The 23840-nt window shown below is 39.5% G+C and overlaps 2 protein-coding genes across 3 annotated transcripts in view; one reads left to right on the top strand and one right to left on the bottom strand.

The window, feature by feature from the left end:
* cerk (ceramide kinase) overlaps window positions 1-6594 on the bottom strand; it is a 43372-nt gene extending 36778 nt beyond the window's left edge. Inside the window, exon 1 of the mRNA XM_031284862.2 lies at window positions 6294-6594. Coding sequence (XP_031140722.1) covers window positions 6294-6441 — 148 coding nt within the window. The 5' untranslated portion in view covers window positions 6442-6594. The remainder of the gene's footprint in view (window positions 1-6293) is intronic.
* Window positions 6595-9976: 3382 nt separating this feature from the next.
* Window positions 9977-23840, top strand: part of tbc1d22a (TBC1 domain family, member 22a) — a 133532-nt gene continuing 119668 nt past the window's right edge. For both annotated transcript variants that reach the window (XM_031284838.2, XM_031284839.2), the window contains exons 1-5: window positions 9977-10227; window positions 10676-10732; window positions 13226-13409; window positions 13777-14026; window positions 17297-17479. In XM_031284838.2, coding sequence (XP_031140698.1) covers window positions 10166-10227; window positions 10676-10732; window positions 13226-13409; window positions 13777-14026; window positions 17297-17479 — 736 coding nt within the window. In that variant the 5' untranslated portion in view covers window positions 9977-10165. The remainder of the gene's footprint in view (window positions 10228-10675; window positions 10733-13225; window positions 13410-13776; window positions 14027-17296; window positions 17480-23840) is intronic.

The raw sequence follows: 23840 nt of genomic DNA, 5'->3' as shown, positions 1-23840 counted from the left end.
AAGTTTGACTAATTACACCAACTCATTTCGAATTAGATTAATTCCGACACCTGTAAATTTTTCGATAGAATCAAATGGATGGGTATAAAAAGGCATGCCAGCCCAATGCGTAATGACGCACAATGGCTGATTTCGCACTGTTGGAAAATGTGGCAAATAGGATTCGGAGGGACTGAATTTTCAGACAGCAAGAAGACGATCGGCTCAGAACCGGTGTTACAAAGAAATCTGTGACTGTCAGAATGTGTTACTGTAGCGCCGTCTACCTGCCGTAAATCATTGTGTGACTTTGCGGGAAAAATTAGACCCGGGCAGATCTTGTTTGCTGTTACAGGTCATTTAAGATCATCAGATGGAAAATGTGTTTCAGAAACATTTAAAAGTTACATATTGTCACTTTAAGTGTTTACTATATTTAGAATATTTTCACAACTTTACATGCCGTGAGACAGCCCTTCAGACAAGGAACTGGAGCTGTTATATCCATCTATGCTCTCTTCAAAGCCACCAGACTCTTTTGTCAAAAACACTAATTTTACTTTGCAGAACATGGAGTTGCTAGTCTACAGCTGCCTCAATTGGTAAGTTTGTTGGTGTTATTGTCTGACTTTGGGAGTTTTAAAGGAATAGTTTGGATTCACCAAAGTCACACAATAACAGTTCCCAGAACTATCCCTAATGTCACACCCTTGATGTGTCGAAAGGTGTTGGAAGTACACGGTAGACATTCTTTCATCAGCCCAAAATGAGGAAGTGTATGACATATTTGGAGATGATCTTACAGGGTTTGATCTTAACACAGTATATCCTATGCATTCATGTGTGTGCACACAAGATTTTGTGTTTGTCTGCTTGTGTATATGATATCTGACAGCACAGAGCCTGGCCTCACCTCCTTTTGGTCCTCTGACAACAACAAGCTGTCATCATATTCATATTCTACTGCTGTTCTCTGCACCCCTCCCTTTACACAGTGGATCAGTATGTAATCCCTTTATTGTTACTGAGGTTTGGCACTGACAATGCGTTAGAGGACAAGCCGGCGCAAGCTTAAGGAAATGCTTGCTTACCGTAGGTGTCCCCACACTAGTCATGTAGTTTTTATGTCATTCCTGTTTTGCTTGTACATATTGCATTCCAAGTAGCATGCAACGTGGGTGCAAGAGAGGGACAACGATTTAACTGAGGGTGTGAAACTGATAAAATGGTTTATGTTGTAGGGTGATGCAATCTAATATTTAATGATGTTTAGCTCCATGTTGGATATCAGCTGCATATGTGTCAGTGTGTGCAAGTGTTGCAGAGCAATACATCAAAAATATTTAATTATTATCAAGAAAGGTGGATGCCCTACCATGGACAGGATAGCATTTGGTCAGTCAACCACACCAACACATATCCAGAACATTTATTTATTTTGTAATTAGCTTTAGAGGCCCTACTTTTTACTCCTATCCAAGCCACAGGTAAATACATATATTAAATGTAATGAAAGGGGCTGTATTGCTGCCAGTAATGCAGTATAAACCACAGTTTACCCAATCTCCAGCTGTTGTTTGGCAGTGTTTACTTCTCTGCATCTCTCTCCCTCCCTCTGCAGCCGTCTCTCATTGTACAGACAGGGCTGTGCATTGAGCACCCGCTTTAGATTACAAAGCAAAGATGTGCCTGGGTACACATGGCAGTGAGCTGTCAAACAAGACGTGTGGATTTCTCCCAGGCACAATGGGTTTGTTAAGCCAAGGCTTAGGCAAACAGATGGAGAAGAAAGGACAGCAAAGGTGGAAGGTATAACAGGAGAACAGGGGTGCAATGATACTGCTTAGATTTCTACATATGGGTTCATGGGTTGGCACCATGAACCCATATGCAGCAGCATGGCTCTAGGGATGGCAATATCGATCAGTTTTTCCACCACTTTGGTCCGGACTGAAATATCTCAGCAAATATTGGATAAATTGCCATAACATTTTGTATAGACATGATGCCCAGAATTTGTGATCCCCTTACGTTTCCTCCAGTGCCACCAGGAGGTTGATGTTTTTTTTAGTCGAATGTCTGAGGAGCTGTTGGATGGTTTGACATGACATTTGGTACAGATATTCAGGATCAATTGTAAACACTTACTTAACTTCATCTGGCGCCATCATCAGATTCAAATTTCAATTTGCCTAATACTTTGGTTTAAGACTGCATACCTGCAAAACGAATGACATTCCCCATCAGCCTCAGCTGTACTTTGTGTTTAATGCTGCTAATTGGCAAATGTTAGAATGCTAACATGCTAAACTAAGATGGTGACAGTGGTGATATTATATATTATATATTACTACCGTAAAACGCATAAGCAAGTTAGCATTGTCATTGTGAGCATGCTGATGTTTGCATCAGCTTTGTTTTGCTTCTTCACTTGTCATATGTGGATTTTGCTATGGGATTTTATTACAGAGAAAATTCTGTGATGCTGATACCCTATTTCAGCCTGATTTTCAAACCTTCCTGTATCTCTATAAGTGAATCCCTGACTGTAATGCGTTGGATCTGCTTGGATCTGGATCTAGCTCTGCAATATGGGAAAGCAAATATCTAAACCCCCTCCTGGCCAAAGGAGATATCCAGGCTTAGAGGGCCTGATACAGTACTATTCACTAAACAGTGATTTGGAGGAAGGGGAGATGCTCTCAGCTGAAGACATGAAAGGGGAGAGAGAGATGGGGGAATGACATACAGCAAAGGGCTGCAGGTCGGAGTCGAACCTGGGCCAGCTGTGTAGAGGAGTAAACCTCTATACATGGGCGACAGCTCTACCAACTGAGCTATCTGGGAGCCCATATGCCATGATTTAGTCAAGATTGTCCACCAAGATGGGAGCATGCATTGTGTATAAGAGTGACTCAGGCATTATGTGGACATAGGATTTACTCTCGGCTCAGAGGCCATGTCATCTCAGTGATTAGATTTTGTTAGTGTGTAGCGAATCTGTGTGCAAACAAAACATTCCTGCCTAGGATACCCTGTCTTGTTCTCTGGTCAGCAGGTTAAGTGGATTTGGTTGAATGGTGCTCTGATTCAACCAAATCCACTTAAATGGCAAAAGGTAAAATCCACTAATGTTGTCTAAACATAAGCATCAAGACCAGAGTGATATTCACCGCTCATATTAATTCCTCTTGGCATTTCAGGCACTTGTGTGCCCATTTGATTTTAGGGGGAAAATAAAATTTTTGGCCAAAAAAAATGGAAAATACAAGATGAAGAATTTTTTTAAGCACACTGCATGCTTTTCTGGTATCAGCTGGGATTCACTTTTTCTGTCTTTCTCAGTGCTGAGATGATTCCCAAATTATTCTTCACATCTTAAGGTTATTTTATAGAAAATGTTAAATTTGTATGTCCCCTTCTATCTACCTATCATATTTCTCCTAATATCCCTGCTTGTTTTGTCTAATCTATTTCATTTTCGATACACTAAATTGGAAAATGATGTTGGCATGTGACGAAGAAAAATAATCCATTCTACTCCTACATTACTTATTCAATTGCATTATTTCTGATTTCGTTGGCATTGAACCTGTGACCATGCAGGTAAGATGCTGGCGTCTCAAAACACCTAACAAACCCTGCATACTCCAGAACAAATAACTTAAGGACAGCTGCAAAGTTTAACAGCTTAAAATGTAGGTTAAACACACAGAGAAGGAGCTGCACATAGAGGGAAGTGTGGAATGCTTGCAGCCCATGAAACACGTGGAGTCCAGAAATAGAGCAACTTTTGTTTGGGTAGGTGCAAAGACGTTTTACCATAATTACTGATTACCTAGACTGTATTGACTACTAATGATAACTACACTCCACTCAAAGACTACATATATAAAAAGATAAATATAATCAGCTAGCACTTAAAGTCCTTTGATTTTCTCATGAAAATTGTGACTATGGTGTTTAATGTTTGACTTACTGGATCTTTATTACTGGCAAAGTCTCCTTGTTTGATTCCTAACTCCAGTGTAAACAGACCTGCTCTTGTCACAGCGATCACTGGGGGGAATTTTGGTGTAGCCCTGTTGAACATTGACTCAACAAATGGAAGTCTTTATGGCAGGTTATAATAGGGCGCTTGATACCACTTTGAGGAAGGTCAATGGCCAGGTTTAAACTGAAGTGTGCAGTGCCAGCTGTAATACCTCCACTCGATGGTACAGTAATTGCAGACCAGGGAACTCATCTAGATGAACAAACATTAGCCTCAGAAGGTTATAAGGACGTTTGAATTAAGTGAAAGTTGTCTGATGCAAAAGGACAACATTTGTAGCGCTGGTTGACAACCACAGTTACAGTAAGCAGAATTTAAGGTGCAGACCATCAACCCAGTGCATGCTGGGACCCTGGACTGGGTCGCACCAACTACACTAGCTTGTGTGTGTGTCTAAAGTCCTTCCTATGTTCTTAGTAACCATGAGCTAATTACAGATGATGGATTTACTAAATCGGGTTGCACCATTAAAACTTAAATGTTTTATTAATAATAATAATAATAATAATAATGTATACTTTATCAATCCCGCAAGGGGAAATTACAATGTTTTCAATCTGTTATTACACACATTACACACAGGCCTTAATTACACACACACATGCTCAGTACCTATACATGCACTAATGGAGAGATGTCAGAGTGAGGTAGATACGACTTTAGCTATGTGTAAATTAGTTGCTATCACCTATGTAAATAGAGTCACAAGCTGGAGCATAACGTCCATAAATAACAGATTTAGGTAACCAAGTCATACATCATTACTTTTCACAGTCCTTTGCAAATGTATGCATTAAGTTGTTTTATTTATATATCCTAAGAAGAAATACAGTATGTCTTTCCGAGTTAGTTGTATTTGTGCAGTTTAGAATGAGTGGGGAATTCTGTCAATTATGCTAACGTTAGCAACAGTCATTTGGTCTGACTTCATTTGCTTGTTTTGTAATTTAAAGTATAAGTATAATGTGTTATTTTGGTAAAGTTTACTTTAAGTCTTGCTATTTAACATAATTTTGATGAAGTGTTAGGACAGACGTGCCAACTACATTCCATATTTTACCTCTTTTACTCTTCACTCCAAACGGGCACTAACAAGCTAGCTTAACTTTAATTTTGTCAGTTAGCTAGGCAACAGTTACACCTGGCAGTGGTTGTAAACAATGTAACAACTAATCTCTGGTCTACATAAGAACTACTTTGTGTGGTATAAACTGTTGTATTTTAGAGATGCGTACATTTTCATTACTAATTAAACAGTAACTAGGCTAGTTTGAGCGTATAGAGAGTTAGTGCAACCAACTCCTGATTTGGAGTATCCAGTTAGAAAAAAATAATTTATGGATGTAGTGCAGAAATACTCACGGTTGTCCATTTTTAATTTTTTGTATTTATTTATTGTGAGAAGTTTATACCCCGTACTGAATGTTTGGAGAAAATTCCACCTCTTTCTGTCTCAAAACTTACAGTTTTGAAATAAACCAAGCAGAAAACAAGACCCTAAAGAGGGGTCTTGTGGGACCTTAAAAACATGACATTTAGTGATTTTTTTTCTGGAAGCTCACAGGCAAAAAAACCCTTTCATGAATGAGAAAGAGTGAGTAAACTCCTTCCTGGGGGACATACTGTATTAAATAACATTCAACCCCTTGTAGTGTCTGCTTGTAAGAAAGAGCCTCCTAATTATCTCTGACTGAAAACCCACGTGTGTGACCTGCTCTTGTCAGGGCACAGACCTGACTGTTGCTCCCTCAACATGTGCATGATCCTGATAAGGAGTGCAGACTGGGAAGACAGCTGCTCCACACTTTTTTTTTGTAGCTACCAAAGGCAAATTATTTACTGGAGGGATATATAGGCTTAAATAGAACTGAACATCTGTTAACGTGACTTTCTAAAAAATATTTTCCTTTTTAATGTTTTGACCTTTTGTGTTGATTTCATTTATTTTATAAAAATATATATATATATATCTCTATATATATATATATATATATATATATATATATATATAGATAGATATATAGATAGATAGATAGATAGATAGATAGATAGATATATATATATATATATATATATATATATATATATATATATATATATATATATATATATATATATATATATATATATATCTTTTTTTTGTTTTTTTAAGTATGTATTACTCTGTTATTCCTCACGTTTTAAGACATAAACCAAAGGCTGTTTTGCGTGGAATTATGACAAAGCTCTTAAACTCATTCACTTCTGCGTGTTGACTTACCTGTTTCAGCACTGTTACTGATGCCAGAGGTTTGTTTTCTGCTCCTCTCAATTTCCTTCCACGCCAAGACACTGCGGTTTAGAGCAACTTCTACCTGCCTGTGCTTGTGAAAAAGAGTCGCAGATAGTAATATGGCTTGTGTTTCCATTATATCGCTCAGACTTGTCGTTATTACGCCGTCGTCCGATAATTATCATTTCAACTTTGTTACGGACTGCCAGCTAAACGCTGTCCGGCTTATGAAGTGTGTCGGTCGCGGTCGCTCGGCCCGTGCTGTCAGGAGAAGAGGGGACTTAAAACGAAGATCGTGTATGAGAAGGATGGTTCACTCAATATTAAAAATTAAACTTTCCATACTATGCTGCCCTACAAACATACTGGAATTAACACACGACATTGCCTGCGTTTATTGACCACAGCAGGCCTATATTATGCAACTTATTTTAGCCTGACTTGTGTTTTTTTTGACAGTTCATCAAAATCTTAAAAGCGTATTAGCCTAAGTGGTGTCTAAACGGTGCAATTCAACCAATAATGCCATTTTCATTAGGACCATAACTATGTAATACTTAAACAAAATCACAGATGTGTAAGATTTGATTGATTAGCAGTGACTGATGCCACTTCATCCAGGGCATGTAGGCCTACTTCTTTTTTTCAAAGCTGCTTTATACAGCCTGTATTCTGTTATGGAACTCTTTTATCATAACTAAAAACTGATTGTAAAAAGAGTAACATTTGAATTTTTGGTTTATGTGTAATTTAAAAAAGAAAAATAACTACATCTTAAACCTTTGAACACAACATATCTGCAGAAGTAAGACAACTTTTACACTAACACCAATTACCATAGTCTCGCATTGCCTACGCCTTGCCAACCCGATCTCCAAAGCATACATGACGTTTGCAGTACTGCGAAATAGTGAAAGAGTGAGAGCTCGTATCTTTCATTCTCTCTGCTTCAACCCCGTGGAACAAACACTTCATCAGCACGTTGCGTAAACACATAGCTCTCTAATTCATGACTCAGCAGTGAGGTGCTCCATAACCTCCAGACAGCGATGAAGCAAACACTAGCATTAACTAAAATGATGACTATGCTTATGTGGGATATAGCCCTCCCCAACATCCTTACCTCTGCTTTTAGCGGAAGGGCGAAGTGGAAACGCAGCTGATTTTAAAATAATAATTATGTCACAATACAGATTTTTTTTTATGCTGTCTCTCTCCACTTACAGTATTTGTCTTGTTTTTTTTGTTTTGTTTTTTTCTGTGTGACCGAGAGTGAGATAAATTAATAAGAAGGGAATTCGAGGAGATATTGTCCAAGTAAATTGGTTCTATTGAATTAAAGAAATAATATTTCTGCATTATAATTTCTAAAAACGACTATACCTATGATATATATTTTGTTGAGTCATGTACTTACAATATCCCAAATGTTTCCAACAATGTTTAAACCCAAAGAAATCTGTCATTTTAATTCAATGACGGTCGCCTAGTCAATGGCGTCATATAACCTTACTCTAACATCCATTAAAACACGGGAAATACCAGATGGTCACAGTCGTAAATCATACAATCTCAAGAAATCATACTCATTAGCAGTAATGCAGCATTTTTTTCTGCCGCACAGCACAATGTTTTCATTGATTACATGCCACTTTGCAACACAGTGATAGTAAATACCTAATTTATTGACATGATATTTCCATATGGATCCAGATTACAGTACTACAATGTGCTACGTTGGCTTGGTGGATAAAACGTACCGTAACGTTATAAGGTTACAACAACGTTCAACACGCTCAAAAAGCTATTTTTTGTATGATTGTTTTGACCACGCTAAACAGCGCTGTGCTAACCACGATTAAATTCACCACGTAATCTTAGCTGTATAGATAGACAACTAATCTAATGCTAAGTTAACCAGCTAGGACATCCCAGTCCGTCTGCCTCACTCTACGCCACTAAGAGACTTCAGTCGGGATGAGAGCAGCTAACGACACTAACGGCAATAACAGAAAGTTTAATGATCCGTCGGGGAACTGACTATCAGACCCCAGGCGCTGGCACCTGCGTCGGGCCGAAATCGAGCCACAACAGCAGCCATCCAGACGTCTCCGGATATCAGAAATCATTTAAAAAATTTGGTTTGTGCAATATGGCAGGCCTACTTGGTTCTTTTGGGGAATGATTGTAAAGATTTACAAAGAATATGTTAACGGCATTTACTATCGAACTGGGATGTTTTTGGGACCGGAGAGGATTGCAATGGACGAAGTACACACGGCGATATACTGGTAAGAGCAAATTACATTTAACCATGTATCCAGCAGCTAGTTGGAATTGCTCTTTACTGTAGCCTATTGTGTGAACAGTTAACTTCATCTAATATTGTAGACTATGTGGCGTTTTCCTTTGCGAGGTGCAAATGTTCCTCCAAAACCCGTTCCTACCTGAGACTATTTTGCAGAGCCAGCGTCGCTGCATCTTAGCGCCGCCCAAGATGATTTGTGGTTGGTTTAAGAAAAGCAAAAAACCCAGAGCGTTTTTTTTCTCCTGTGCCAGAATGTATGTGTGGTGTAGCCAGACCTTATTCCACAGTGCTGTGGAGATAGGTCCGGCAATGCTAGACTAGTGTAGCCTACTTTCAACCTTTTACATGATTTTTCCTCAATCTACAGTACTGGGCTTATGCACATCCCAATAAATATGACCTTGTAAGATGAACTAAACTAAATAGATAAATAACATATTATGGCCTACCTGCCCAGAACAGATTAAAAAATAACTTTTATTCAACCATTAATAAAGCAGACTACTGTTTGTCCTTTGTAGAAAACAGTACAATCAGTTACTGTACATCTCTATTCTCTCAGTGCAACACAAAACATTATGTTCATGTTGCAAGTCATTTTTTTGCCATTAACGGGATAAACATGAACTGATTTAACTCTGTTAGTCCTCACCTACTAAAAGGAAACTTTGACATGTGCCTTAATACAGGAATGTGTTTTTATGCGCCTGTAAAAACATTGGCACCCCAGTGAGCAATGCTGAAAAAAACTGTCCCATGGTTGAACCTAATTGCTGACCCCTGGTGTATCGTGTCAAGAGACAGATATCGATTTAGGGTCAGAGTCTCTTTATAACTAAGCTACAGTATTTTACCACTACACTGTAACGTTCATTATGCTATAGTTAGACATATTAATATTAATATGATGATCTAGTTCATGAACTCTCACAGCTCAGGGAGTGTGCAAATTGATGAATTAGCTTGCTGATGCTTTTATGGTTAGTTACATAGCAATGAAAACCTGCAGTCAGTAATAATCATTGCATCCATTAATACAAACAATATATTTCCAGAAAAAAAAAATCTATAAACCTCCCAACTTATAATCTTGTGTCTGAATAATAATATTGTATGAATACATAAACAATTCTAAACAATAGTAAACCTTACTAAACTATAAATGCATCAGCTTCTACTGTACCTATAACTGCTATTTTAATGGTAATGTTAAATGGTAAGCATGTTTAATGTTAGGGCTTCTGTCTATCTTTTGATTGACACCATGGATGTAGATGGTGGTTTCTGTCAACAAAGCAAAGACAGTGGACATGACGTCGACAGCTTCCCATACCACCTAACAGCGGATCTCACTTGTGATTGGCTCACAACAAGGAAGTGCCGTTCCAGCCAATCACAGCAGCCTTTCTTGCCGATTAGGCAGTATCAACATGGCAGCTTTCTGAGTTTTGGAGGAGGGTACCTGGTGTAAATAAACACGAATTTCACGTTTTACAGATAACGACAGCGTTCGTGTGTTTGTGTTTAAGGCTGGTTGGACCATAGAGGGAAAATGTCGAATGACGGAAATAAAAAACAGTTCTGGAAAAGAAACGCAGCGAAGGTTCCTGGCAGGTAAGTGACGTGTTCCCTCCTGTTGGCTAGCCTAGCATAGCTAGCCTTACTCTACTGACGCTGCACTGTTGAGCTTCAAACGCAACTTTCACTTTCACTGACGGCCTGAGGTAACAAAGTTTGCAAAGTTTCACACCTTGTGACGTGCCAATGTCTGTGTGTAAATTAGTCTCGGAGACACAGTTTACATCTTTCTGCTATTAGCTGGCTAAGAGCTACGTTGCTAACAGCGGCTAATAGTTAAGCAATTTATCCACACCGCAGTCACAGAGTTGTAACTAATGATACAGTAACTGTGGTCTTACAGCAAATTAAAGTCGTTTTCACCACACTTACTCGCAGTATTATGGTATTATTGTTTTAGGTAATACGAAGCTAACATGACTAGCTTGACAGCCAGTTATGAACTAGCTCATTCATTTACATTCTCTCTTATTCACTTCCTCAGCATTCAGCATGTGTATGGCGCACAACATCCACCTTTCGACCCGCTCCTCCATGCTAAGTAAGTTAAATGTACTTGTAGGTAAAGGCTCTATGATGTTATTGGAGTAGTTTGGACAGGTGTTATTGTGCTAATGCTAACCATTTGCCTCAGTTGCTGAACTACATGATGCCCCAGCTGAAGTTGACATTCTTTTCTCTCCTCTACGTTTGCTCCCAAAAGCTTTAAAAAGCTGATATGATGTATTTATTATGCATGAAACAGTCAGAAAATATATATCTGGTGTGTGATAATTAGGTGAAAGGGTTCTCTTTCTCTTCCTTTTTGAATACGAGGTGAATGTTTTGCTATTAGCAAGTTTATAGATAGATGGTTACACAAGACCTTTATTGAACCTTAGTTTCTTCCATTATTTAATTCACCATTGCCAGCAGAGAGGGTAAGTTAGAGGGTAGCTACCGATCCACTCACAGTAGTCAGAAAACTGCTGTGGCATGGATTGATACTGTAAAACATGTTGTACTTTTAGCCACAGCCCAATCAGAAATGGGGGAGTGTTTGTTTTGCCATTTGACAGCTGACAAAGATGGGACGTGGCTGAAATTGCAGCATGTTTAAATGGTCTTGTAGTATAATTCTGGTAACCTCTTGTTTGCACTGTATGGCCTGTGCTGTTCTGCAGTGGAAGTGTACCTCTCAGACAATCTAGTTGTTAGATGGCTGGGTTGACAGCTTAAATGACATAAGACATGCTTTCAGTAAGTTTTACTTAAACCTATCTGAAAAACTTGTCAACATGTCCAGATCTAAGATCTAACAATTCAAATAGAAGTTGGAAGTATCAGTATTTCAGGACTATAGGGTGTGTGAAATTATGGGGGTGAGTGTTTGAATTCATTAATTTATAAGAAAAGACTGGACTTTGCAGTGAATGTTTTATGTTTTATATACAGCTAAAAATAACTATGAAACACTGTAGAATCCTGAAATGTACAATGTGTAGAAAGATTTTTTTAAATTAACCATCATTTACTTCTGCATAGGTATTTTTTTCATTTTACACACACACACACACACACACACACACACACACACCACATTCTTTTGTATTTAGAGATGATGCAGACATCCAATGTGATGAAGAAAACTAGCCACATGATGCTGGAGAGAGGCAGGATTAGTCACACTATTCTTTGTTACTGTTACGTATGTACCTTTTTAGTTTTTTTTCCAGTAATTCCATAAATTACTAGAGACAAAATACTATATCGAAGAAAACTGCTGATTTTCATTCCTTCTTATTTACCTTACGTAAAAATTGGTATATATTTTCCTTAAACTATTGAGTAGTGTCAAGTCACTCAAATTGTTCAAACTGTGAAGATGAAAAAGTTTGTAATTTGTGTATTGGTGTTTGATGCTAGTGTTTTTACTCTCTTTTGAGACGTGTGTTAAGAGTTGTGTTGCTTTGAATGAGTTTTGCAGGTGATGTGAACCGTTTAGCTCAGGTGATTGTTGGTAATGCAGACTGTAGTTAGAGTTTTGCACATGTGACTCCAGTTGTGCCCACTGTCGTTTAGCAATAGAAAAAAACTAATATTTCTTCAGACTAATGTTTAATTAACTATTATTTACTTCTGCATAGGAAATATTTTCGACTTTTTTGACTGTACCTTTCTCATTACACACACACAGACACACACACACAGACACAGAAAAACAGACTGTTATCTTGTAACAATCCTTTTATTTCTTCTGACTGATGTTTAATCATGTAGATTTCCACAGAGGGTTGAATTCAATTTGCTTTTTTTTTTTTTAATCAAGGAATATGTTCAGACTCTCTCTTTTCTTCTAAGTTATGATAAAAGTAAGCTAAAATGGACAGCTCTCTATCTTTATCATGGTAATCCTTCCTTGCCTTTTTCCACATCGCAAGAAAAGGAAAGGTTGAGTTCAATTCTCGTTTCTAAAGGATTTCTTGTTCCGGCTCAATGGTATGGTGTCCTTGCTGCACAAATACAGCAACTCAGTGAAATGTTGTCTTTTGAACATGACCAGATTCAGTCTTGTTAGGTGTTTGAGACCAGCTTTTGATTCTAGTTCTAAATATTAAGACTCTGTGTATAGAGGTGGTGACTAACTTTACTGTGAGTCTCAGTCTTTTGTGTTTTTAAGGGTAATTCTATAAAAAAACAATTTCTGTGTGTGAAATGTGGATATTTGACATACTTTATTCATGCCTAATGTTGATTAATTTATTAGTTGTTAAGCTTCTTTCTTTTATCAAATGGCTAATGTTCTTTTATTTCTTTGCCCACCAGTCAGTGTCAAAAACGACTCACTTTTCATCTCTGCCCCCCCTCCCTTTCCTCACTGTGGTTATTTACTTTGTCTCTCTCCCTTTCTCTCCTTTTGTGCCTGTTCGCCACTTCTGTTCCCTTTCCTACACCTTGACTCTCCACCTCCCCTTTACCTTTTCTCTCACTTTCTGTAATGTCATGCTCTTTCCCTTATCTTCTCTGTTTTCATGGCACTGTCTCTGTCCTCCAGCCTGATTAAGGCAGGAAACAGGCTTCCTCCGGCCACCCCAGGCAAGCCCAAGAAGGCTACCACCTTTCAGGAGTTTGAGAGCATCACAAGTGATGCCTGGGATGTTGGGGACGATGACGACGAGTTGCTGGCCATGGCTGCACAGAACCTTAATATTGATGTTGTCATGGAGACAGCCAATAAGGTGAACAACCAGATGCAGTGGTTAAAACACTTAACTATTGCACGTTTTTTCTGCCACAGAGGCTTGGTTGAAAGACAGATGCCCTACCCACTATGACAACATAGTTCATCTTGGAGTCTTGGCAGTCCTATAAAAAGCATTTTCATGAATGTTAGCACCTTTCAGATAGCTTCCTGTTCAACTACATTTTTGTGAAACAGTTTGTGTTTATCTTAAGGACTTCATAAATGCACAGAATCTCAAGTTGCTAACTTCGTTAACAGATTACAGAGAATTGCAAACGTTTGTATTATTTATATGGAGTATAATGTCCTGTGTGTTGTTAGCAAAACCTGACAGGGACACCTTTTTTCTGTCAACTGAACAGGTGATTGAGAATCACAGCAAGCAGCAGGAGAAACAGAGGCAGGATGACACAACAGAGCTGGAACAGAGAGAAGAGGACACACAGGAGGAGGTGGCAGAGGACGAGGAGGAGGACGAAGAAGATGAGGAGGACAGGGTGGGGGAGGGAGACGTGACCAGCCCAGAGGTCTCTTTTGCCTCCCAGAGCAGCCCTTACACTGATGGCCGCCTTGTAAAGTCCCAAAGCGAAGCTCCAATTGGGTCACCAAAAGGTTAGTGAGCACCATTGCTCAGTGTCCAAAAAGTTTTCTGGCTCACCTGCATAATAAAAGCTTGACTGCTTTTACTTTTAGTGCACCAGTTTCAAAGGAGTATTTTGAAAAGGCACACTAAAACCCCCTCTGTAACTGGAAGACAGTTCCCGCCCCATACCTGTCTATGAGTTTTACCTGAGTTTACATTTAAGTTTGGTTATTATTCTATTGTGTGTGAGTGGTCTTGTTACATTATTTTATTTTAGTGTAACTATAAACAGGGTGTTCAGCTAGTGTGTCCTGTATAAATACGGGTTAAATGTAATTTTAATGATTTTAGTCATTTTTTTCAAGTTCTACAAATATAAGTCAAATAATATCAAGTTTCAACAGAAAGCATCCAGGCAACAGAGAAATGAGGAGAACATATTTGGCAGATGTTATCACTCTGTAGAGCAGTGTTGCTGATAGAATGCCAATGTTGTGCTTTGATTGGACTTGCCTCTGTTTTACAGTGCTGCTCAGCATTACAACAGTCTCAGAAATGCAACTGCAAAATACTTCATAACAATAACATTCAGATTTCTGTTAAAAGATAGTAGGACGTGTTGCAAGTGATGCTTATTTATGGATATTGGTGGGTAGTTATGTCAGACTACCCTGTTAGCCCTTTCTCATAATCAAAATCAAAACAAACAATACAGGGAATACGCTGTAGTCAAGAGCAGTTTTTCATAATAATTCCCGAGGCATCTGTTTCTGCCTTCTCCTCTCTTACCTTTCTTTACTCTTATATATTAACATGAGTTGACAGTAGAGACACCTTCCCTCCTACTACTCCTCTTCAGTTTTGGTCTTTTTCCCCTGAGGCACATTGTTTTAACCCTGTAGTAAGCAACAACTGCTCTGTGTCATGGTCCTGTTGTTGCTGTCTCACTGTTCAAAACCTCTTCCAGTTGTCACTTCAGCGTTTAAGTTTTTTTAATTCAAAATGGGGCTCTGTATAGCAACATGGAAACCTTGCGTGAAGCAATTGTATCTTCTTCCTTGTAAACACAAGGAAGAGGAAAGTTGTGAAGAAATGGTTCTACTGTCACTTTATAGATTGTAACATTAGCAGATGCTATAGATCGTGAACGTCTGGCTGACTCTAGTCCTGTCTGGCAGGTCATCTGCCTGTCAGCCTGCGTGCCATTCTGTCTGTTGCTGTGTTTAGATACAGATAACACATTGCCTCGACAACAACTTTTGCACCTTTACGAGCATATTGCAAAACACTAAAGCCAATATAAAAAGCCTTATACCATGCACACTCAATGTTGACTTAACTTAACTTGGCAGGACAATTTTGTCATACACAGTTACAAGTAAGGCTGACTGCTGGTGTGCAGTGTCTCGTTTCTTTGTAGATTTGATTTTCCTCTACTTTTTTTCTCTTCTCTTCTCCTATTGTGTGTACAAGATGACAGCAAGGAATAGCGTGAACACACTTGCCACAGTCTTATTAGATAATGGCACACAGCGTAGCTTTCATTAGTGAGGCCCAGACTCACTCCATATACTTCTACATTATGTACTCATACTTGGCACTCACCATCCCAGTGCCCTGCAGCTTACAGTAAAGAGCAAGGGACACACAAACACACAGAAGCTGGTGGTTATTGGGCTCTCTGTAACATCTGGTGCCCTATGACTTCTTTAACAAAAATACACACTGTCACTGTAATTTAAATACTCTCTATTTGTGTACTTTCATGTAAGTATTTTTTCCCCCTTCCTTCCTTGTAATAATTGATGCAGTATACCGTGACCGACAGTGAACATTACTAACTTCCTCAATCTTGGCTTTGTCTTTTATAGACCGTTAAAAGTTATTAAATGCTCTATAAAAAGGACATATTGTTAAAATCGCACAACAAGTTCCACCACAAAAAAGCTTTCACAGGCTTTGATAATCTCTTTTAATTTTTGTAAGTGCAAATAAAGCAGTTGAGAACAGATTTGTAGCATTTTATTTGTTCTTGTAAAAAAAGAAAAGGATATTAATATCGGCAGCATTCCAGTTTTCTTAATTGCTATGGAGTGTTTGTGACTCTACATGGAGTAGATGTGTCGTGATTTTCTCTAGCACTGAGAAATATTGGCAGTGCTTTTCACATGGATCTTTATAAACGTTTGCTTCGTGTCTTGTGTGACAGAAGGAACATCCCTCTCCACAATGAAGTCCCGACCCCACCAGCTTGTTCATAACTTGTCTGTGTGGTGCCACTGTTACGTTCTGTGTCTCGTTCCGTCTTATTTTAGCACATGTGGGGAACTGGGGCACTCAGTGGACTGGCTTAATGTTGTCGTCTACCCGTTATAAAGGCTTTACAGTTGAATCTGAAATTTTGCAAGAACCACAACTGCTGCCATCCTGGAGGCTCATTGCAAAACAAGCCACAACTTACTTCCGCTGGAATTAAAGCCTAGTAAAGGTTGTGAACATTTTTCCCTCTACAGGAGGAGGCTAAACAAAGTTTAATATAGCAACAAAAAACTGTCCTCCAAACAGAATGCTCTGTTCAGAGCAAGCTGGACTCAATAATGTGAAGTGTTCTGGGTGAAGTTTACTAACTCATATTGTTAGCCATGCAAGAGGGCGGCGTGGTCAGCCGGTCAATCCACCGCTTTGGTCCATGCTGAAATATCTCAACAATTATTAGATGGGTTGCCATGACATTTTTAAATTTGGTACACATCTGCCCCTCAAGATGAATTGTAATAACTTTAGTGACCCCTTAACTTATGACATTTGTTTTTAACCCAGCTGTACATTGGGTGACTGATAATTTGCAAACTTTAGCATGCTAACACGCTAAACTGAGATGGTGAACTTGGGAAACATTATACTTGCTAACCACCAGCATGTTAGCGTTGTCATTGTGAGCCTATTAGCATGCTGATGTTAGCATTTAGCTCAAAGAACTGTTGTAACTAAGTACAGCCTCAGATTGGCTGTAGACTCTTATTCTTATTTAGCTGTTCACTAACATTTGAAGCTGCCAATTCTATGGTTAGCTTGATAGACCTACAAGCGGATACTTTGTAAACAAAAAATCATCAGTCTCCAACATTGCATTGTTTACCTGTGTTTACATTTGTTCTCATCAGTTTGCCAAAAAGCTAATAGGCCTTCAACATGGCCACGAGATCCTGTGCTGTATTATCTGTAAGCCCTCCATTTGTTGTATGTGTGTGTGTTTATGTAACCCTTTGCCCTGTCTCAACTCTTTATCCTCCCACTAGATGCAGCAGGTGAGCATGCAGCCCTCCACAGACAACGGTCCCTGCCCCACCGGCCGCCCCTCATCCCGCTAGTGGCTCGCATGGCTGACCAGAACACGTCTGGCACCCCAGCCATGACCGAGAGGGAAGCGTCTCGTCTGGATAAGTTCAAACAGTTGTTAGCTGGGCCCAACACAGATCTGGGTAAGTGATACTCAGTGACAGTGTGCACAGTCCACTGTCTAGTTTTGCCTCTTTCTTGAAGCTTTTTAACGTTTTCATTTCCTTGCGCTTTTGCTACTCACTCTTAGTTTGCTCACTCGCCATCTGCCAGCTGTGCTGCGCTTTTAACGATGCTGTGAGGGAGAAAGTCATCCAGCCATCTGGACATGCAGATTACAAGGGAAAAAAATACCACCAACAACAAAAGCAAATGACAGGCCTTTGTTCTAACCAAACGACAGGCCTTTATTGTTTATCCAACCCCAGAGACTTTGTTTGCTACCACTGCCACCCCAGTGGCCATGAAATCCTTACAGAACTCCCTCTTTACAGTTGACTTTGTGTCCTCTGAAACTAACTTTTGGCAGCTGCTACGCACCAACCTGTTGCATCAATCTCACAGTTTCAGTAGATTAACTACATCAAAGTGGCTATCAGAAGAGTTTGCTGATGTTAAGATCCAGCCAGTGACCAATCCATAATTTACCAACAGAATGGTATGTCATGAAATACTTATGCTTGCTATTAAATTAAAGACCAGTAGAGGCCATGCATCTGAAGAGTTTTATATATAAGGTTATATGGAATGAAGATGGCAATGCAGTGATTTTTAGCCTAAAGAAATATCAAATTTTACAGCTCCATCTGAAGTTACATCAAACACTGGGGGAGCACAGGTCAACCCTTTACACAGGAAAACATAGTGACCTGATGAAGTAGCCTGATTTAGTCAAACATCACCGTTTTTATTTCGTCAGTCAGTAAATACCTCATAATAATAAAAATAACATTAATTGAAATTATGAAAAATGCTTAAAATGTTGATATAAGCAGAATATGTCATCAAATTATTTGTTCCATGAAATAACAACACTAAATATCATTGTGTAACATCATCATAATGTATGCCATACCGGTCAGGGGCCTTAGCAAGCAAGTTTTTGAAATGATGTCTTTTCATATGTCTGAAGTCCCTGAATTCTGAGGACAGGTGATTTGTGCATGCTGTGAAAAGAAAAAAATAAGTTAGAAGTGGGTTCCCATTACCTCAATCAGTTTTGGTGGAAGCACAGAGACTGACTCATTAAAAATATTGGAGTTGTGTGGATTCAAACTCTTTGTCAAATCTCTGTTAAAAGCCTATTTGATTTGAGATCTGATCCCTGTTAAGACAGAGAATGTAAAGGATGCTGTCCTAGGGTGGTTTTTGTGTGTTTCCGCTGCATTGTGTGTGGTGAGTGTGCCTGACTGAAGGGGAGCATGAAGTGAGACCAGGGAGAGAGAATTAAAAAAAGTGCAGTGCTTAGCAAGAGAATGGGTTATGTGCCTGTCCAAATACCCTAAATATGCTAAATACAAAAAGAGTGTGTCGGAAATATTTCAGTGCAGAAATGACACAGTTTAAATACCGTTAGCCTACATTTTGAAATAGTGAGTGTGGTCTTAATTTACCGCAACAGAAGAGGCTACCAGGCATTCATTTGAGACAGGCTATTATTAGAAACAAGCCTTTTATTCAGATACTCTATACTTTATCATATTTTAATAAGAATCTTCTCAGTTTTCTAATCTGCTCTATTTCTGCTCTTTGCTGTAAATGCAAACTCGACACTTCCTCCATTCGTTTCACATCCAAACCGTACAGTGTTTCAGAAGGCATAATCAATCCTGCTACTGGAAGGCTTTATTTTAAAACATTTTCAGTAAAGACGGACTGATAGTGGATTTTTGAAGCGGATACCAAAATAGATATTTGAGTGTTGAGTTGGTGGTAGGGCTGAACGATTTTTGAAAATAATCTAATTGCGATTTTTTTCCCAAATATTGCGATTGCGATTCGATTTTTTTTTTTAAGCTTTGTCTTCTGTATTATTCAACAAAGACAAACAATAAATCATTTTATAGTATGAACAACACACAATTACACACTAGACAGTTAAAAAAGTAAAAATATAGTATACACACACACACACACACACACACACACCAGTGTAATTTTTTACAGTGCTCAGAGAGGAGCTGACTCCAGCCCCTCCCCCTCGTGAAGTTGCGTGCTGCCGTGTGCACTTGTTCAGAGAGGCTATCGTTACGTTAGCTAGTTGCTGGTGTTCTTGCCGTGGGATTAACTGTATTAATAAAACCGTTGAAACACCGCGGCCACGCTGCTGTGAAAGCTCCCCGAACGTCATTTATCAGTCTGGTTGTTACCCCTCTCAGAGGCAGCTCCTCCACTCCATATCTTTATAACGGAGCTAACCGCTAACCGGAGCTAACAGCTAATCAGAGCTAGTTGCCAACCGAGCCTTCAGTTCTGCGTTCCTGTATCCATTAACTGCACGTATGGACTCGAACCAGAATAAAACCCTTAATTTTATTAAAATGGCTGTACAAGTTTTAAACTACAACTCAGAGTTGTTTGAATGACAGAAATCAGCTCAAGGTACAGTGTAGCGTTAGCGTGCTAGTTGATGCTTTCTCTGCGGAGTGCAGACTGATTTGCTCTCGCGAGTCATGTGACCAAATCGCAGCCTTTGCAATTAGGAAATCGCGTTTTAACATATCGCGATATTATCGCAAATGCAATTAATCGTTCAGCCCTAGTTGGTGGACAAACTATCTAGCTGAGACACTTTCTAAATGCCTTAAAACATATATTTAGCATTGCTGTACAGACATTTCTTGAGACTTATCAGCTGACATATATGCCAATACCCATCTATTTGCAATAAGCTAATATTGGCTGATGTATTGGCTCGGCAGATCTTTCGTTCAGGCTCTAATTTGCAGAAAGTGTCAAAATTCCCTTCAATTAAGTGCATTTAAACACTCAGACAATCTTCAGTACTTTTGTTATATTAGTAACAATGACTAATAGTCACATTTGCATTGCCACCGACAGATTATCTAGACCAGTACAGTATGTTAACCTGCATCCACAAATCATTTTCTGTCAACAGACATTGCGGTTGGTTTTTAAAGTGTGTGAGTTTGTACCACTTTGTACCACTGCTTTAGTTGCCACATGTAGATTACTTTAAGGTACACGCACACACGCACGCACGCACACACACACACACACACACACACACACACACACACACACACACACACACACACACACACACACACACACAAACATCAGGAACATTGGCTCAGATCCTAAAATAAAATGTAAATGCTGGATTTCATTAAGTTTGAATGGCCTTAGTCAGCACAGTGCTTCACCTCTACGTGTGATCCCCTTGAAAACTTTGAACAACACAAACTAGTTCACCAGTCGTCAGCGTTAGTCAACGGTGGTTGCGGCCCGCTCGGGCAGAGTGTACCCTGTACATCAGCAGAGTGTCTTGAGGTGTCAGCCCCCATTAGGGCCTGCCAGGCATCACAAGCCGGCTGTCTAAATTTAGTTTAGTCTCTGCACCATGATTAGATAGCCCAGAACGGGTGAGCCACGCTGCCAGCTACTGGCAGCATGAAAGATGAACTTCATTCACGAGACATAATTAAGTGAAGGATTGGGGGGGGGGGGCGGGGGGTGATGAGGGGTAATAGGGGAAGGGAGAGGGATAGGGGCAGATAAGATAAGATGAAACTTTAATGATCCCCGTGGGGAAATTGGGTCATTGCAGCAGCAAAGAACGGGATATAGATGAGAATACAATAAGAAAAAGATGAAATCACCAATGTCTGAAGGAAGCCTAGTGTAGCAAAAATATTTCTAGGACAACATAAATAATATCATTGGTCGCTCAAAGTCAAGAGTCATTTTCAAACCTTGGTTTAGAAAGTTGCTGTCTTTAGATATAATGCATACGTCTTGTTTGAAATACTTTCACATACAATCTACATTTTAGCAGTTTTTATTTCAGAGGAAGATGACAAGACGGATTAAACTCCTTGTCCTTACAGCAGAGGTTATTGTCCCTGCACGCTGTCTGACACATAAACACTGGTACGAATTCCCACATGTACCAGTGACTCTACAGCGGGGAGGACGCCACCTTATGTAAAAGAGGAACTCGACCGACTGTCCTTGAGCTCAAAGGATCAGGGGGCTGGGATGATCCACTGGTTGGTTTCTCACTTAAGCGATGTAATTTATTGCAGTGGCAGCCATGTTTTTGGGCCAAGCCCCCCCCGACATGTCAGGACTACCGGTCTTTGGAGTCCAAATGTCTGTTTATCTCTGTCTGACCATGTTGGTCAGTGTGTGAAAGTATGTTATTTCCTAAAAAGCTAGACTAAGTTATGGCAAGCCCATAACTTGCCATAACTTAGCATTACAGTATATCTACCTCCACTTTGTACACTAGGCAGCATGACGTTACACTCTTCATGCCTCGAGTATGTGAAACTTTGTCTGTAGAACTGTTACTCAGAAGAAAACTGTATTGAATTAAAGGGAATATATTGTGAAAAAAAGCAATAGTATGCACGCTTACCAGGGCTGCGCGATATGAGAAAAATGTGCGATATACAATGTTACTTGCGATAAATAAACAGATATTAAAGTGTACTCAGTTCTGCTGCTTTCAGTTTTCTGCTAAAATACAACAAACTGCTTGTTGAATTTAAATCTAATGAAAGGAAATAATTTCCAATCCTCTTTTATTGTACAAATTGAACATTTGTGTTTAATATAAAAGGCACCACTAAAAAAAGGACAGTTACATTTTAAAGTGCAGTTTTCTACCGATATTTTCTTTCAACCAACACTAAAAATCCCTTGAGTGTCTTTCGCGATATGTCGCAGCCTTTCGCGATTCGTGTTTATTGCGACAGTTAATATCGCGATGACGATAAAAAAACGATATATTGTGTAGCTGTAACGCTTACACACACACACACACACACACATTTCCACCTGTTTTTCTTAATTGTCTGTGTTTTCTTTTCTCTTTTTTGATCATGTTAAATATGCCCAACTTGATCTCCTTTGCACTCACATCTTTACCATCCCTGTCAGTTGTCTTCCCCCCGCCCCCCCCCCTTTCCCTCTCCTTATCCATTGAGCCTTGCGACGGGTTGTGACAGCGCTCGGTTTAGCATGTAAGGTCATGTACAAGGTGATGACCTGTGCGTGTGTGAGAGTAGGGTGATTGATGTCAGGTTGATTTCAGCTAATTATTCCTGATGTCCGGAGGCGAGCCTGTCTGTTGAGTGAACTAGAACTCAGCTCCCACTGAATGCTCAGTGAGGAAGGGAGTTATTTCAGCTGGGAAACTGAGAAAAAGAGAAAAGAAAACATACTGATTTAGCCAGTCCCTTTCATGAGTTTCACTTGTTGTTAATGCAACACTCACTACAACTGCATTATTTGCAGAGGGGTGCAATGTTTTCCCATAAACTGCCAGATTAGAGAAATATGCTTGAAAATATATATATATATATATATGATCTGTGGTTGTAAGTGAGCGTCCGGAAAGCGTACCTCCTATGGGGAGATTGTAGGCTAACAAGCCATCCCCTTCCGTTAGCATTCCATTGACTGCCATTCATTTTGGCGTCACTTTGACGCCTAACTTTACATCTGAACCGTTTAAAAACTATTTGTCCATTGTTTATTTCTAAAGAAACACAACAATGTATAAAAGGCTCCATTACCTTGTACCTCACATTATGGCCCTGTAGCAGATGTTTTTGTAAAAAAATAAGCTAACTTGTGTCATAACCACGCGACTTACTGTCGCACAGTAGAGAAATTACCGTATAGTCAGGAGAAGCTCGCAGGCAGTTTCGACTTACATTAGCTGTTTAAGTTTAATTACTAATGTTAACTAGCATTTTAGTTAGCAATAATTAGCCCGACCCGTTACCGGATAAGCGGAAGAAGATGGATGGATGGATGGATAATTAGCCTGTGTCTATGTTATCTCCTTACATATACCTACGCTCTCCGTCTCTGCAAGATTCAGAATGATTGAGATTTCTCTTGGCACAGCTACCTGAAGACTTACAACTTTCAGACAGGTTGCTCACGTCACTTCTACTTCGTCAAGCTCAGTTTGAGGCTGCGCAGTACGCTCAGCCATCACCGGAAAAGAGATTTCACTGGTCTCGCTCTTCGCTGTGTCCATTATTTTACTGTCTATGGGTTGTACTGGGCAGCTTCCAGGTATCAGGGGTGTGATTCTTCCGGATAATTCCGGAAATCCGGCTTTTCTGACCTGAAAATGAAGCTCTCGTAAATCATGCAAATCCGCTTTTTTTTTTTTGGGGGGGGAGGGGGGGTGTCGCAAGGCACAGGTCGGGGGTATTGGTAAACATACTCTGACTCATGTCTTCATATCACTCCGCAAGTGGTCCATTAATTTGTCACGATGTAACTTCATTCAAAGCAGAG

This window comes from Sander lucioperca, chromosome 20 (assembly GCF_008315115.2).
Source record: "Sander lucioperca isolate FBNREF2018 chromosome 20, SLUC_FBN_1.2, whole genome shotgun sequence".
Classification (NCBI taxonomy): Eukaryota; Metazoa; Chordata; class Actinopteri; order Perciformes; family Percidae; genus Sander; species Sander lucioperca.
This window is presented reverse-complemented; position numbering and strand designations above follow the sequence as displayed.